Below are 17,481 nucleotides of genomic sequence, written 5' to 3'. Positions count from 1 at the left end.
AGGTTACTTCATTGCTGTCATACTACAAGAAATGCATTGTGCTCTCTGCTATCATGAGTGTCATGAGTAAAAGAAGCCATTTACCAAAGTCTTCAGAAAATTTTATCATTAGTTGTCAGACCCTTGTAATGACTGTACCTCAAATAGAAATGCTTCAAATTGCTGGACGTTATAAAAATTGGACTGAATGCTAGTTGGCAGTAGGTAACCTCCTCTTATAAGTTACATGTTCTGATTTCTTGTTTGTATGATTAATTATGCTTTTTATGCAATAAATTTAAAAGAAACCATGTTCTGCAATCATTGTTAGCACAGCAGAAGGCAGTGAGGGCAGTTTTGTTGTATGGGGAATGTTTTTATGGAATTCACTGGAACCATTAAATCATCAGGTAGGCATTTTGACTGATCTGGTGATGCATTCCTTCTCAGAGATCCAGGTTATTGGTTCGCAATTATTGCTTCTCTGAAGGCAAATGAAACTGATTGGCAAGATAATGTACCTTGTTACTTTGCTATAGTTCAGTTGGCATAAATTGATCCTTGACAATTGCAGTGGGCCGTGCGTAACGTCTTTATGGGTCTGCCTCAATCAATAATGTAAAGCGATTTTGTAAACGTGTCATTGGCAATATCTCAGTGTTGTCATAACTCTGTAGATGGCTACTGTTTTTGCCCACAGTCGTTTCTGAGCTGTCGGGGAACCTTCCTTCATTGTCTCGACTATAGAAGTATTTGTAAATGGCTGGAAGAACACTGTTGTTACATCAGAAATTCTTTAGTCTAGCTCCAGGCAGTGTGACTCCATTGTGCCTGGTTGGATTTGTGTGGTTACAAAGAATTGCTGATCAGGATACTTGGAGGGGGGCTATAATAAAATTGGCTACATGTGTACTGCATTTTGAACTTTGGTCTGGCCTGAATTAGCCTGTGTAAGAAAGATGTACAAAATTGCATAAAATGTCAGTAGCGACATTTAAAACTATCCTCCTCTGGAGTTTTGATTATACCTCATTTTGTTTCCCTTGTTTCAGACTGAATTAGCAGAAATTGCAGCAGCAGAGAAAGATTCGAAACTTAATAGTTTCATAAAAACTGAGAAGAATATAGTCAGCACACCAGTGACTGCATTCAAATCTGGTAACAATAACTTTTTCCCCAGTTCATTAAATTATGTGTAGCCTACTAATATTGCTGTTGATGTGCTTTTATTATACAGGGTGACTCAGGAGGAAAGGTACACATCTTTGAGAGGTGATAGTATAGTGATTCTGAACAAAAAACTTCATATGGTCATTTGCCCTATTCCGAATGGTTTCCAAGATAGATCACATTTAATATCACTTTTGTATGTTTTTCTTGAATAACTCGAAAACAGCACCCTCCAGCAAAAACTTTTCTCAGTACAAAATTAAACTGTATTAGATTTCCAACAAAAAAAGGTCCTATTCATTTTTTTCTCTAGAACTAATGGTTTGTCTGAAGAGAGTGTGAAAATGTTGAAAAACTCGTTTGACGCACATGTGCTGTAGCTTAGGTAGTTTGTTTTTGTAGGGCAATTTGAGGTAGTTTCCCAACCTGATAGACCACAAGTGTCCCGTATCAAACTGTTTGTCTCAACTTGCTATCTCAATATGCTACGTGAAATTGGCCTACAAAAACTACATAAGCTACAGCTAATGCACGTCGTGCGAGTTTTTCAACATTCTCGCACTCTCTTTGCACATACTATTAGTTCTAGAGAAAAAAATGAATAGGACCTTTTTGTAGGAAATTTGATATAGTTTAATTTTGTACTGTGACACGTTTTTGTTGGAGGGTGCTGTTTTCGAGTTATTCAAGAAAAACGTACAAAAGTGATATTACATGTATTCTATCTCGGAAACCATTTGGAATAGGGCATACATCCATATGAAGTTCTTTGTTCAGAATCATTAATACTATGTGCCCTCAAAACATGTATCTTTCCTCCTGACTCGCCCTGTATTTATTCAGAAATAGAAAATGCTTGTAGTTTTCTTTTGAGATTTTTATCTGAAATATATCAGATTAAAGCTTTGCAGCAATTGCTGAGTCTATTGTTCTGCTTCAGGCATTTTAATCCCACAGTATAAGAGAATAATTCTTCATAAATTGAGTTAATCGTTGTAGCTCGTAGTGTGATATGTAGCAAGTGAATTAAAATGGACTATAGAAAAGTGAAAATGTGTTACAACACTGTGTGAAGTAGAAGAAAATGACTACTGTATACTGAATAACACTAAAAATGAATTACATAAAAATAATACCGAACTAGTTCTTATGGTGAATGTCAATATTAACTGTGTAAATTACCGGCCATTGTAGGACAGACCATGGAAAAGACTTGGCTGTCAATGTACATGGGAACATCAGGGTTTATGGGTTTTGAGTCCAGGTTTTAGGTTTGTGAGTTTATTTCCTATTGTAAAACTGCCATGAAATCCATAAAAACCACCCAAAGCAGAAATCAATAATTTTTTATGCTACCAATGTGGATTTGCCAGTATTATACTCTGGTCTGACAAAGTAAATGAATGCGATGATGTGGTGGAATATTTTGCAAATGTTATCCTTACCATTGCAGGACATTCCATTCCTTGCACTTCTTCCTTACTGTGCCGTGTCCCAGTCACTTGGTGGACTGAGGCATGCTAAGACATCGTTCGCATGCAAAGATGTGCTCTCCACGTTTGTAACTGTCAAAACAGCAAATTGCATTCATTATAAACGGTTGTGTGCACAATATTGTCGCATTCTTCAGGATAGCAAAAAAGGTAGCTGGATTTCCTTTACTAGTTAGTTCTTTTAACAGTTCCACTCCCTCTTCTGTCATGTGGGCCAATCTGCAACAGCTCTCCGGGACCAAGGTCCATTCCCCAATTTTTGGCCTGACAGTAGCAGATGATGTCATAGTGGACCCTATTTCTATCTCCAACACCTCGGGTCACCATTTTGTGAAGATTTTGAGCTCCTTCCACTATCACCCTGCCTTTCTCCATTGGAAATGAGTGGAGGAGGCTCGAGTGATACCCTTTTCTTCCCAGAATAATGAGTACTACAATGCCACCTTTACTATGAGGGAGCTAGATCACACTCTCACTTCATCCTTATCATCCACAACAGGGCCAGATGATGTTCACATTCAGATGTTGCAACACCTTTCTCTTGTGGGCCAGCACTCCTTCGTATGTACAACCACATCGGGGCAGAGGGCGCATTTCCCAGATGCTGGTGTGAAGCCACTGTCATACTCATACCTAAGCCTGGTAAGCACAAACACCTTCCTTCTAGCTATCACCCCATTTCTCTCACCAGCTGTGTTTGCAAGGGGATGGAACATATGATTCATGCCAGGTTAACATGGTGGCTTGACTCTCACAATTTACTAACCATTGCACAGTGTGCGCCATTCTGCAGTTGACCACCTCTTCACTTTGTCCACCTGTGTTAAGAGTGATTTTCTGTGGAAATCCCAGACTGTGGCCATGTTCTTCAGTTTGGAGAAAGCCTATGACACCTGCTGGAGGACTGGTATCCTCCGTACTTTCTGCATGTGGGGCTTCCGTGACTGCGTGCCTCTATTCCTTCGGGAATTTTTAAAAGAGTTTTCAAGGTATGTGTGGGCTCTGCCTTGTCAGACACTTCTATCCATTAAAACGATGTGCTGCAGGATTCTGTCCTGAGCGTCGTCGTCTTTGCTACGCCATTAACCCTATAAACGGCTTGTCTCCCAACGGATGTCTCCGGCTGCTTTTTTGCTGACAATTTTGCCATCTACTGCAGTTGTCCATATACCTGTCTCTTTGAGCGGCGTCCTCAGTGTTGTTTCAGTCATCTTTACTCGTAGAGCATCGATGGTGGCTTTCATTTTTACATTGACAAAAACCATTTGTATGAATTTATGGTGGTGCAATTGATCTCTTCCACTTACATCTTGGACCTGTTGCTCTTCTGTTTGTTGAAACTACGAAATTGGGGCTCATGCTCAATAGGTAACTTTCTTGGTCCTCTCACGTGTCTTACGTGGTGGCCTGATGTATGTGGTTCCTCAGTGTCCTACGTGTCCTCTGTGATACTTCCCGGGGAGCAGTTTGAACCACTCTCCTCCGTTTGTACTGGTCCTTTGTCCGTTCGAAACTTGACTGTGGGTCTTTTGTTTCTGCATCTGCACATCCGTCCCTCTTACTCCTTCTCAGTACTATTCACCACCATGGCATCCATTCGGCCACTGGCGCCTTTTACACTAGCCCAGTAGAGAGTCTGTATGCAGAAGCTGCTGAACTACCGCTGTAACTTTCTCCTCAGCAGATATGCATGCCTTCTGTCTGCCATTCATGGCCACCCATCCTATGCCTCCTTATTCGATGACTCTGATCCCCACTTTGGGGTGCATCCCTCTTCTCTGTTACGTCCTGGGGTTCACGTTCAGCTCTTGCTACAGCAACTTGACTTCACACTACCTGCAACTTTCGCTGTGGGTGTAAACCCTTCACCACCTTGGTTTCATGCAGTGGTTCATGTTGACATTAGCCGTCATTCTCTTCCTAAGGCCACTACTCGAGCTTCGCTCTATCACTGTATGTTTCGTGACCTTCCCATGGAACTTCACGATAGTACCTTTGTGTGGTTTTTGGACTGACCGTGGTGTTTGATGTGCCTTCGTCATTGGTACCAACATTTTTCGGTATTGGCTGCTGGAATACTACTGTTTACTGCAGAGCTTTTCGTCCTGTATCAGGCCGTGCAGTACATTTGGCGACACAGGCTGTCCAATTGCGTTATCTGCTCTGATTCTCTCAGAGCCCTTCAAAGCCTCTGTGTGCTGCACACCGTCCATCCCTTAGTGCAACAGATCCAGAAAATCTGTCACTTGCTCACTGTTGATGGAGCCACTGTGATGTTTATGTGGTTTCCCGGTCATGTCAGTTTGCCAGGAAATGAGACTGCTGACGCTCAGCCCACTTGTTCTTACATTCCCTCCGATTATCTCTTTGTTTCCATCTGACAGCCAATGACGTCACTTTGGCATCACCACTGGTCCTCCCTTCATGGGAACGAGCTCCGGGTTATTTGGGTTATTAAGCACCTCCTGGCAGCTTAGACAACCTCCTCTCTGCCCTTTCGCCATGAGGATATCATTTGAGCTAGCTTGCATATTCGGCACTGTCTTTTTAGTCATCACCAATTGTTAAATGGTGCTCCCCCACCACTTTGTACTCATTGCACTCAACCTCTGACGGCCCACCATTTCCTAATGGAATGCCCCTTTTTTAACTGCTTACATACCTGTTGTGTTTGCCTTCTGAATTATCAGTTGTTTTAGTGTACGACAAGTGGGCTGTCAATCGCATTTTACTTTTTATCTGTCTTAGCAATACGGCGAAGGACATTTAATTTTTAGTTCACAACCTCCATTTCTCTATAGACTTTTCTCTACGTCCCAGTTTTTAGCTGTCTTCTCTTCTGTAGATTTGTATTAACATGTAGTCATTTTTAACTCCTCTCTTTGTCTTCGTGTTCTATAGTTCTGTCATGGGTGCATATGACCCTAGCTGTTTTTGTGCCCTAAAACGAAACAAAACAGTAAATGGACACATCCAAGACTTAGAAAAATTGAGACACTGTGGGTCTGTATTACCTGGGAAGTAACTGAGATCTTATCACCGATCACAAGAAACTACTTTAAATTGGTGCTGCTGTTTTGCTGTTGACAGTCAGTTTTGAAGCAGTCCTTTTTGTAAGAACCTGTTAGCAGACATATCAATGTAAACTTTGTGAATGAGTGGCCACAAGTGAAACTATCTACAACAGACTCGTCCAGAACCTCTTGGTGAGCATGCCATGAAATATCACAGTAAAGCATGGAGACTTAGCCTATCAAACACATGTGGCAACATATGCTGTTCCCCACTCTACCAGGCACACTGTACATGAGATAGTATATGCATTGAATTCATTTTTCTTACCTTTTAGTGTAGTATGTGTGCCAGCTACTAGCTTGTATGATTACATGTTTCCTTAGTTATGATTTGATCTGATTTTTTATTTGTTTACCACACAGCCAAAACCTTTGCAAAATTTTAAATCTCTTATGCAAACAGGATTTGGAAGAATGCATCAATTGAATAGGCGAATGAGTGGGCCTCTCTCTCTCTCTCTCTCTCTCTCTCTCTCTCTCTCTCTCTCTCTCTAAGTACTGTGGATAGTCATACATATGCAAGACATGTATTGGAAACTCAGCTTTGTGTATTGTCTCCTGATAAATCTTACCCAAAATACTTGACTCCTTAATTTTATAAATGTTTTTTTATGTATAGTGTGACTCCAAAGCTTTTTCTCCATCCCTTTCTCATTCTATTGCAACATCATCCCTGTAAAGTAAGTTAAGGCATCTTCAACTTCAAGGTTATTTGTGACAGATCCACCAATGTACGGCAATCATCCATTCCTTTTTTTATGTGAAATGGACATTCATTGTGTATTGTGTGTAACCATTTATAATGGTTTGTGCATTGTGCTTTATGGGACAGAGATAACAAACCATCCTGTTATTTGGCAAGTGTGAAAATTGCCCTAAAAATTACTCAGGCATAGGCCTACTCAGGGCTAGTTTAAGGAATTTGGTCCCCCCTGTCCGCATTTTTTAGTAGCATTTAATTTAATTTTATTCACATTTTCTATGATTTTCGTGATTATACATGACTAGCTAAGTGCCAGTTGCTTTACTTATGTAAATGGTGTGGTGTGCACATTTTTTTTCTTTTTTAACAAAATTTTGGTGTTGTTCACAAATTGTAAACTCATCTAAACTTTTCACACTGATGAAGGTCACATGAGCATGGTCTCCCCCAAATAGCTGTAGTTGGACATCTTTGTTAATCCTGCTTTATGAGCTCCTGTGGTAATATATCCATAGAAACTTTCATTCCCTAACATACATTTCTTTAGAAGTAAAATACCAATTTTCATAGATTTAGTTTTAGAAATGTTTTAAAATAACAAAATATTTTAAAAAACACTGAAACACATATTTTCAAGAACACAGAAACAATTTTTTTTTTTAATTTCTAACTGAAAAGCCAAATACAGATTTCTTAGAAAGATTTATTTAAAAAAATTGGCCACAATTTTACCCCTTAGGGGTTGAATTTCAAAAAATACTGATTGATGTATTTTTCTTATTTGTGACTGAGAAACCAAATACTATTTTTCGTAGTTCTAGCTTCAAAATACTCTTAATCATAACATGTTTCCGAAAAACCTTTCATCCCACATTGCACCCCTTTAGGGGTGAGATTTCAACAAATCCCTAATTAAATGATGCCTACTGTATAAAATAACACCCTCTCCTAATCTCAACTTTCTATCTTCAGAGGTTTCCTGCTCACCCTCACGTTTTTTGGTGAAATTGTATGTGCACAGTAGCACATGTCCCTAGTGAACACAGGTGAAGTTTAACTTTTATTGAAACAATACTGTTCGAGATATAGTTGCTTGTTTGATTCCTTGTGTGAATTTGTGCAGAGCTAGCATGAATTTCTGATGACTTTGAGGTGTTATGTGTGGAACAATAATTTGCCAAAAGAAATGAAATTTGGCCATCTTGTACAACTTCATGTCCTCGTAAGAAAAATAATGACATTAATTTTATGAGCCATATTTATTCAGGAAATTTCAGACAAAATCACCAGAAAGAATCAACATCCAAAAAATTTCAAAGTTTGGCTTCTTATATTTTAGGGACTGAAGGTATGATGAACGTGGAACTAACAACACAAGATTCTCAAATACAAAGTATCATTCATGTACCACTTTTCGACTCTGAATAAATGAAGTTTAAACTTGAAGATTTTGTAAAAAGGCCAAAAATGCAGGCAACGGGCTACATTGCAGCAACCCCATGCCCATGTTTCATTGCATGTGATTTCTGTTTTTTAATTCACAAGTAATATATCACTATATTGTTTTGATCCATGGTGACTTTGTCACTACCAATTCCAGAACATGAACCAGAAACCCCATCGCCATAGACGCCACATTGATCGATAACTGTGCAATACTAGGCACAGATGGCTTCCTTCATCTGGGTACCCAAGCCTGTCATTTCGTTTCTTAATTTAGGATCCAAAGCCTTGTTGCGGTACCTGTCTGATTACAAGTTATTTGCTAAGTACCTTTTCTCCAATTCTCAAATCTGTAGGAGTATCTCTCATAGGTGGCAGTCAGAAAGTATTATCAGTTTTGATTTTAAAAACTTCCGAACATTGCAAAATTGTTAATATATCAAGCAGAAGAAAAACTGATGAAACAAGACCTCGTTCCCATGCGTTCCTTGAGTATCATCATTTTCTACAAAAAGAACAGCAGAAAGTGGCTCAAAAATTTTGAAAAATGTCAACCACAATGTTGAGAAGATTAAAATCAAAACTGACATTACTGTTTGCTTGCCGTCTATGGGAGATACTCCAACAGATTTGAGAACAGGAGGTAAAACTAAAACAATGGAAAATCCAGGATGGAATGTAACAGTATTATGAAAAGAGAAGTTGTTACCATATATGGGAGATGCTGATTCGCAGATAGGCACAACAAAATGACTGTCACAAATAAAACTTTCAGCCATTAAGGCCTTAGTCAACAACACACACACACGTGTGCACAAATGCAACTCACACACACACGACTGCAGTCTCAGCCAACTGAAACCTCACTGCAAGTAGCTGCACCAGTGCATGATGGGAGTGGCGGCTGGGTGGGGGTAGGGAGGAAGCTGGGATGGGGAGGGGGAGGGACAGTATGGTGGGAATGGCGGACAGTGAAGTGCTGAAGTAAAGTGCTGCAGGTTACACGGAGGGCAGGGTAGAGATAGGGTGGGAAGTGGTGGCAAAGGAGAGAAGTAAAAAGACTGAGTGTGATGGTGGAATGACGGCTATATAGTGCTGGAATGGGAACAGGGAAGGGCTGGATGGCTGAGGACAGTGATTAACTTCATTAGTCACGTTGTGAGTTGCATTTGTGTGTGTGTGTGTGTGTGTGTGTGTGTGTGTGTGTGTGTGTGTGTGTGTGTGTGTGTGTGTGCGCGCGCGCGTGGGCGCGCGCGCGCGTCTATTGTTGACAAAGGGCTTAATGACCAAAAGCTTTATTTGTGACAGTCTTTATGCTGTGCCTATTCAGAATAGGAGGTAAGGCACTTAGCAAATGCCTTTGTGAGCAGATCCGGCTTTGGAAACTAAATTATGAAGTCAAATTGCAGGCTTGGGAAAGTGAAAGAAGAACCCCATCCCATAGCTGGGAGTGCACAACAATTGGGAGTGATCCCTATTGAATGAACCAGTAGTGACAATGTCATGATGGGCGACTGCAATATAGTGGGATATTAATTTTCAATTTAAAAGTAAAAACCACATGCAACTAAATATGGACAACAGCCTGTTGCCATGGTGCATTCCTTCAAATTTGTCAGTCATTTTCAGGTTTTGTTACTAAATGTTGGAAAATCGAACATCATTTTGTGAATGCTTCAACACATGCTCTTTCCGAATGTGTTTTGCTTGAAGTCAATTATGGAAAATAGATTTTTCTATTTTTTATGAAAAAAATCAAGGTTGAACCAATTTTGTAGAAATTTTCGGGGCAGTTTGTGAATGATGTTTTTACTGAGAAACGTTACATTACTAAGTTGTTTTGTCCAACGTTTCCTATTTATCATGGCTTTAATCAACAAGCCATCAGAAGGCAAAGTTAAAACTTCATTCGCGTTGCGATTTTTCTGGCTAGCTTGCTTCAATTTATGTAGCATTGTCAGCTTATGTTTAAAATTAAATCTAGTGTCTGGGTGGAGGTGTGTGTGTGTGTGTGTGTGTGTGTGTGTGTGTGTGTGTCCCTTTTTTCAACTTCTCACAAAACTTGTCTTTTTCTGTTAATTCGTAGGTTATTGAAAAATAGTAGGTAAATGAAATTTTGCATTCCACATCCTTCTGCTTCTGACCGATCATGTATTAAGTTTAATGTCGAGCATATGTTTAAGCTATGAGATATAAGAATCTGTAGCAACTTCTGTGGTTTTTTTCATGTTGCAGTTTTCATGCCCAACTTTGATTCAAATTGCCTCACATTGTTAGCCATGTTGGATAATCAAATAAACTTTTTGCCGTTTAAAATCGTAGTCTTTGTAATGAGTCCTGTAGTAAAATCTTCAAATTTGACCTTCATTTGTTCAGTACTGGAAAGAGGTACATTAATGAAACTTTATTTTGAGAACATTCTGTTGTAGTGTTATACATGCCAAGTTGTTTTTTTTAATAGTGATTTTGTCCAAAATTTTCTGACTGAATAGTATTGTAATATTATTTTTATTATTACTGTTAAGAGAAAACATAGAGTTGTACAAGACGTCCACCAGAAATTCATGCTAACTCTACGCAAAGTCACGTATTTAGTCGAACAAGTGACTATTTCTCAACCAGTATTGCTTTGACAAATGTTAAACTTTACCAGTGTTTATTGGAGACATGCGTGAATTTCAATAAAAGTGTTGATGGCAGAGTACGAAGACCTAAGTGAGTTGACCCGTACATAATATCTCTGTTCCCCAGCCCCCATCTTGGATGTAGATAGGATGGTGCTGCTGCCCCAGCTAGATTGCCAGTTGGGTTTACTGCATTGAAGGCGTGCATTTATGCATTAAAATATGCACTAAAACAAGGCAAATAAGAACCACAAATATATGGATATATGAATGAACCTGTACCTAAAACCAACACAAAGTAGGGCTGGAAGAAACAGGAATTTAACAATTTATTAGACATTACAGTAATACTAAACAAATTCTGTATTGATTTAGTTGTGTCTGTTTTAGTAAATTACTAAATATTTTTTCCAATTGTTTCATAAAGCATGTTCTTGCATCTGTCTAAACAGTTTTCACATTTGGAAAAGTCCCCTCTGTGCCACATTATGTTATGAAGTAGTTGTTGCATTCTTGAAAAATAAGTCCTTAATCATAATGTGTGATACAGAGCTTTACTTCAACTCCAAAATTTAACAGCAAGCACGTATATGGCGATTCAGTAATATATTTAAAAAAAGTATGTACAATCTTCTATAGAAATAAAAATATAAATGTTTGTTGGTACAAAATCGTATCTCTCTGGCAGTTCCTCACTGATTGCTTTGAAATGATGTCACAACATTGTGTTCACACATGCACGTTTTTATACGTGTCTTTTGTAATATATGCAATACGTAAACATGTATTTAATATATGAAAGGGAAATGTTATCACCAAAAATCTTGAAAATTTCTTGACCGATTTACTGTAAGTTTTTATACAGTACTCTAATGAACATTTGGTCGGGCATAGGCTATATATTTATATACAGTCTCTCTCTCTCTCTCTCTCTCTCTCTCTCTCTCTGTGTGGGGGGGGGGGGGGGGGTAGAAAGTGGAAAGGGAGAGGTGGACAGACAGGAGCGAAGGAGAAGATGGAGAGAGGGGGGAGGAGGTAATGGACAGAGGGAGGGGGAAGTGATGAACAGAGAGAGGGGGGTAAGGAGGAGAAGGTAGTCAGAGAAGAGGGAGAAGCAGATCTGGATGTGTATCCAATTCCTATACATATTAGAATGTGTGCTTTCTCTTTTCTTTCTTTTCCATTTAACCAGACTGAGCCATAGTAGTGGGTGGGTTGGAACAGCTTGATATTTCATATAAATTGGGGGAACTAAGATTACTAAAGATATTGAAATGGCAGTAATGACTGAGCATTTAATTTTAATTTTCATTTTTTGAGAAGCAAAAGGTGGCTGGTTCAGCAGTAGGTTTCATGATTAAGTTATTTTTGTACAACCTAGACAAGCAGCTGGTGAGAGCTGTCATAGAAATAAACTTCATTTATATTCATTCTTAAATTTTGTTTTCATGATCCTTAATTGCTATTTAACACACATTAGTAAAAGTTCAAAATAGTTCCGAGTGAACCCCAGCTGACCAGGCAGTAATATCTTTTACATGCACTGTTATAATCATGCAAGAGTAGGCATTAATTTAATAGATTCTTTGTAATGGTAACTAAAATGAGGAAAGTCTATCACATTGTACAAACATAATTTTAAACAGTTACTCACTTATTTTCCACCATCCTACCTTTTTGAGCTGTGAAGAACTTCACCAACTTCGCCGTGTCAAGCAAATGCACAGTTGCCTTTCCACTGATATTGTGTCAAGACCTCATAGCCACTTGTTGCTTATTGAAGATTTTAGATAGTTTTTATGATCTTTTAATGATCTTTACATTTTGCAAAGGCTGCAGACACTGACATGCACAAAGATATTCTTAACATAATCGTAACATTTGGTAAAACATCTCAGAAGTTCTTTTTGAAGATGTACTGAAGTACTCCTAAACATGTGTTGGCAGTTTGTGGAAGCATAGCATACCACAGTTCTATTTAATTGCCAAGATCCTGCAAATTTTTGTCTCCTGACAGCATATTAGGATGTCCCAGAACACCTGTGAAATTTCTGCATCGTCTGTTGAGATTGTATTTCTTTGTTGGCACGTTCTTCATGTCACAAATAACACTGAACATGGCTACTACATCATAGGTGAAGTTTACCCTCAATCAATTCTCTTCCCTTGGAATGTGTTCACTCTTACTTTTGCAACAAACTGTCTTTTAATAGTTGCTCATCTGGATTCTGTTAAATTGGCATCATTTCCTATAGCTGCAACCAGTTCCTCTGCTGAATGAGATTTTCACTCTGCAGCGGAGTGTGCGCTGATATGACACTTCCTGGCAGATTAAAACTGTGTGCCCGACCGAGACTCGAACTCGGGACCTTTGCCTTTCGCGGGCAAGTGCTCTACCATCTGAGCTACCGAAGCACGACTCACGCCCGGTACTCACAGCTTTACTTCTGCCAGTACCTCGTCTCCTACCTTCCAAACTTTACAGGAGCTCTCCTGCGAACCTTGCAGAACTAGCACTCCTGAAAGAAAGGATATTGCAGAGACACGGCTTAGCCACAGCCTGGGGGATGTTTCCAGAATGAGATTTTCACTCTGCAGCGGAGTGTGCGCTGATATGAAACTTCCTGGCAGATTAAAACTGTGTGCCTGACCGAGACTCGAACTCGGGACCTTTGCCTTTCGCGGGCAAGTGCTCTACCATCTGAGCTACCGAAGCATGACTCACGCCCGGTACTCACAGCTTTACTTCTGCCAGTACCTCGTCTCCTACCTTCCAAACTTTACAGGAGCTCTCCTGCGAACCTTGCAGAACTAGCACTCCTGAAAGAAAGGATATTGCAGAGACATGGCTTAGCCACAGCCTGGGGGATGTTTCCAGAATGAGATTTTCACTCTGCAGCGGAGTGTGCGCTGATATGAAACTTCCTGGCAGATTAAAACTGTGTGCCCGACCGAGACTCGAACTCGGGACCTTTGCCTTTCGCGGGCAAGTGCTCTACCATCTGAGCTACCGAAGCACGACTCACGCCCGGTACTCACAGCTTTACTTCTGCCAGTACCTCGTCTCCTACCTTCCAAACTTTACAGGAGCTCTCCTGCAAACCTTGCAGAACTAGCACTCCTGAAAGAAAGGATATTGCAGAGACATGGCTTAGCTCAGATGGTAGAGCAGTTGCCCGTGAGTGGCATAGGTCCCGAGTTCGAGTCTCGGTCGGGCACACAGTTTTAATCTGCCAGGAAGTTTCAGTTCCTCTGCTTCTTTCTTTGCCATTTCAATACCATTGGTTCTATAATCTCCAGTAACACTAACTGCTGATTTTATTAATTTTGCTGTCATGTCTAATTGCATACCTTCTTGCTGTACTGCTTTATTGACTCTGTTGGCACGGCAAAGGACACAATGCCATATCACAGCACACAAAGAAAAAATGAATTTTGTGATCTCTTTAAAGAGACTACACGTTTCACTGACATACACTGAATCATTTTTGTAAGTGTTCTTTAACTCTGCTAAAGTAAATATTACATTATTAAGCTCCAATCTCAAACCTGAACACTGTCAATCATAGCCCCCATGTTTTATCACACAGTGGCCTCAGAGTTGAGTTTACATGGTTCTTGAGTGTTTCTCGCACTTCATATACATAGAAAATGATGTGAACAATTTCTAACTATGCCAAAAACATGTAGCACAATTACAGATGATTTAACTGCATCACTAACGACAGAGTTCAAACTATAAGCACAGCAAAGGAGGTCATGAGCTCTTGGGTTTTCTTCAATGATAAGAGCTTCAGTACCATTCTTCTTATCCTTCATGTTGCTTCTGTTGTCATAAGATTGTCCTTGACAGTGTGCAAGTGGTACATCAAGATTATGTAGTAAGTGAAACAACAATTCTGTAAGACCTTTTTTAGTTGTGTCACTTCAAAAACAAAAAGATATTCCATTATGACTGGTTTGGAAAACACATCTACCACTCTTAAAATCATGCTTAAATCTGGTGTAGAGTCCAGTATTATTGAATAATATTTATTTTTGAATATGGTTTCTTCATGGTTGGTACAATCTCATCAGAAAGTACAGTAATGATTTCATTTTGTATTCCCTTACCTATCTTCCAAGTTTGCCACATGATTAATATGATCATTTAATGTGAGACTGAACTTGCCCATAAATTTTACTTGCCCTGAAAAGTTTCTATTACCTGGATTCCCCAACATTTTATGCTTGCTTCTTAATGGAACATACTATGGAAAATAATCTTAACAAAACCGATCTCTATCTCTTTTCTTCCTGATCAGTTTGATCTTCATCTTCCTAATCCATTAATTTTTAGTTTTTAGTTGCCTATGAAAGCTCTTTCCACTTGCACTTTTCAATAATATGGTTTCAGCACAGTTCATGTTTAGAGAGACTTTTTGACAAGCTTTGCCAATCTATTAAACCATTTCTTGTGAGAGAGAGCTAGCACTCCAACAGCTTGAACAAGATCGGTACATAGTATCTTTTGTTCGAAAATATAGAGCACTCACTTAATTTTTTGTCGTTTGAAAGATGACGGAAGCAATGAAAAACAGTAAAACACCTTCTTGTCTCATTATCCACCTTCCTTAATTGCTCTTATTATCAATTATTATCATTTATAATATCAGGTTAGATTTCTGGATTCTTAAGATCATCGACAACTTGAAGGCCATTATTTTCCTTAGATGAATTTCTTTCTTCTTGGTGAAGTTGACCTGTTGCATTTCGTTCCGCAGTAACACTATTACAAGCTATCTCTGCTAGTTGAATAGTTAAATCAGCCATTAGTTCCTGCTTCCACAAACATATGATTGTTCGGCATTATCAACTGATGAAACTTTATTAATGCTACATTCTTTCACATCACACTTTGCTTTCGCAGAAACATTGTTCGTTCGATTTAAAAATTTATTTAATGAACCCTTTTACCACGTCTGCTCTTTTAGGATGTGGCAACTACATTTTCTATTTTTGGCGCCTGAGGAGTGCTTATGATCCACTCTACAATCTTGCATAAAACAGTTAAGAGGTTTGTATAACACCCAACAGAGATTGTCTTTGTGGTTTATGCCTGACTGAGCCAAGATACCGAAAACATTAGGACCTTTTACACAACCTCACCTGGTCTGTGGCTTAGTAGTGGGAATTCCAAACCACTTGCCACTTGGCGATGATTGAGGTGTATCGCTGTGGGCTCCCTGTCAGTTTTGGCCTACAAATGGCACTTTGTCTAGCATTGTAGAAAAAAAGGCGTACCAAGCTGGTCAGTGACATCAAACGTTTTTGGTATTTCCACACACACCACTGGCGACTGGGAGAGAAATGGAAATCTGCATTGTCATTAGTTCATGTGAAGAATGATGGCTGTGTCATTCCCCAAAGCTGTCTGGTTTAAGAAAAAGTGGAATTAACAATGAATGTGTTCTTGACAGCAGGAAATGTGAATGCAGCCCATTAACATTCTAAATTTGAAGATATTTTTTTTTCTTTTAGCAGGAAACCAGACTGTTCGTTAAGTAATTACAAATTTTGAAAGGCATCGTGGTGGAACCCCATGGAGCTTGAGTTCCCTTTGATAGCATTTCTTGTGGTAACTTGAAACTGGCCCTGTCTATACCAACTGATATTTAACTGACACCTGCATTTTGTTCACATTTACCTCCCCTGCATATCTTGTAAGGTATTGTGCTGCATGATTAAGTTATACTTGCTGATAATTTCCTTAAATTTTTGAAATATTCACTTTTCCTCTTTTCAGTATTACCTCATTACATAATCGTTACCCACATTTTGTCCTCGTCCTCCCTGATTTTCTCTCTCTCTCTCTCTCTCTCTCTCTCTCTCTCTCTCTCTCTCTCTCTCTCTCTCTCTCTCTGTCTATCTCCCCTCCCCCCCTCCCTCTCTCCCCCCACCTCCTCTCTCCCATATTTGTTTTCTTTGTTTCCTCTTTTGCTCATTGATATCTTTGAATGTGGTTCGCTTTTTGGACTGAAGCTTTTGTGAGCTGAATCTGGTTTAGTGAGATATTTTATTCCATTCTGTACTTTAACAGCTGAATTTTTCTTTCTATTATTTATTCTCTCTTGCTGCCATCAAACATCATTCATAGTCTTAAAACTAGCATTTCAGTACTCTGTTCTTCTTTTTCTTTAATTTTGTTTTAAACTTCTGTTTCTTTGAGTTGTATGTATTGGAGATTGGTAAAAAGACAATCGTCTTTGCCTCGTATAATGTTAACTGAATGGAATGCTATTCAAATCAAATAGAAGTTTAAATTGTATGTTTTACTGACTTAATTCCCATTTATGCAGCTAAACTATTTCTATTGCATGATGAATAGAACTTCAAACAGTTAAAAATTCTGTCAACTCACCCAAAAAAATCCCTCTTGGAAGTAGAGTTCGTGACTATGTTGCTAAGTCTTTGTTAAAAATATTCTCTCTTCGTTTTCTTCTAGATACAAAAAACAATGACAAGCCGTCAGTGTCCAACATGACAGAAGGACGTGACAAACACCTACCAAGTTTTTGGATACCTTCAAAGACTCCAGAAGCCAAAGAAACCACATTAAAGAAGCCCGTGAGTTATACCTTGTATATTCAATATGAAATCAGTAAATATAGTTCCGGAAAAGGTAAAAGTACGGTATGTTCAGTGTCATGTGGCACCTTCAGTTGCAGCTACTGGAAATGGAGGAATGACTAATATTCACTTAATAACTGACAGCCTTAACTAAGAAACAGTACTGTGTGGTGCCATTAAAGCAGCCATTGTTGAATCCTGTGTTTGTTAGTTCCTAAGTTACTTCTTTGTTCTTAAAAGTGCATATCACACTTGTATGCTATATTCACTGCTTTTCCCCTGAAAAGTCTCTGAGTGGGTTGTGACTTGTTTCTTTCTGCTTGAATAATCCCCCCCCCCTTTCCTACACACACAGAGGAAAGTGCGAGGCTGTAGCAGATACACTA

General features: G+C 39.1%; 1 protein-coding gene across 1 annotated transcript in view; it reads left to right on the top strand.

The window, feature by feature from the left end:
- Positions 1-17,481, top strand: part of LOC126481019 (nitric oxide synthase-interacting protein homolog) — a 74,705-nt gene that overhangs the window by 38,689 nt on the left and 18,535 nt on the right. The window contains exons 4-5 of the mRNA XM_050104478.1: positions 1,032-1,137; positions 16,971-17,092. Of these exons, the coding sequence (XP_049960435.1) occupies positions 1,032-1,137; positions 16,971-17,092 (228 nt within the window). The remainder of the gene's footprint in view (positions 1-1,031; positions 1,138-16,970; positions 17,093-17,481) is intronic.

The sequence above is a fragment of the Schistocerca serialis genome, chromosome 5, assembly GCF_023864345.2.
Source record: "Schistocerca serialis cubense isolate TAMUIC-IGC-003099 chromosome 5, iqSchSeri2.2, whole genome shotgun sequence".
NCBI lineage: Eukaryota > Metazoa > Arthropoda > Insecta > Orthoptera > Acrididae > Schistocerca > Schistocerca serialis.
Note: the sequence above shows the minus strand (reverse complement) of the source record. Positions and strands in the feature narration are given on the sequence as shown.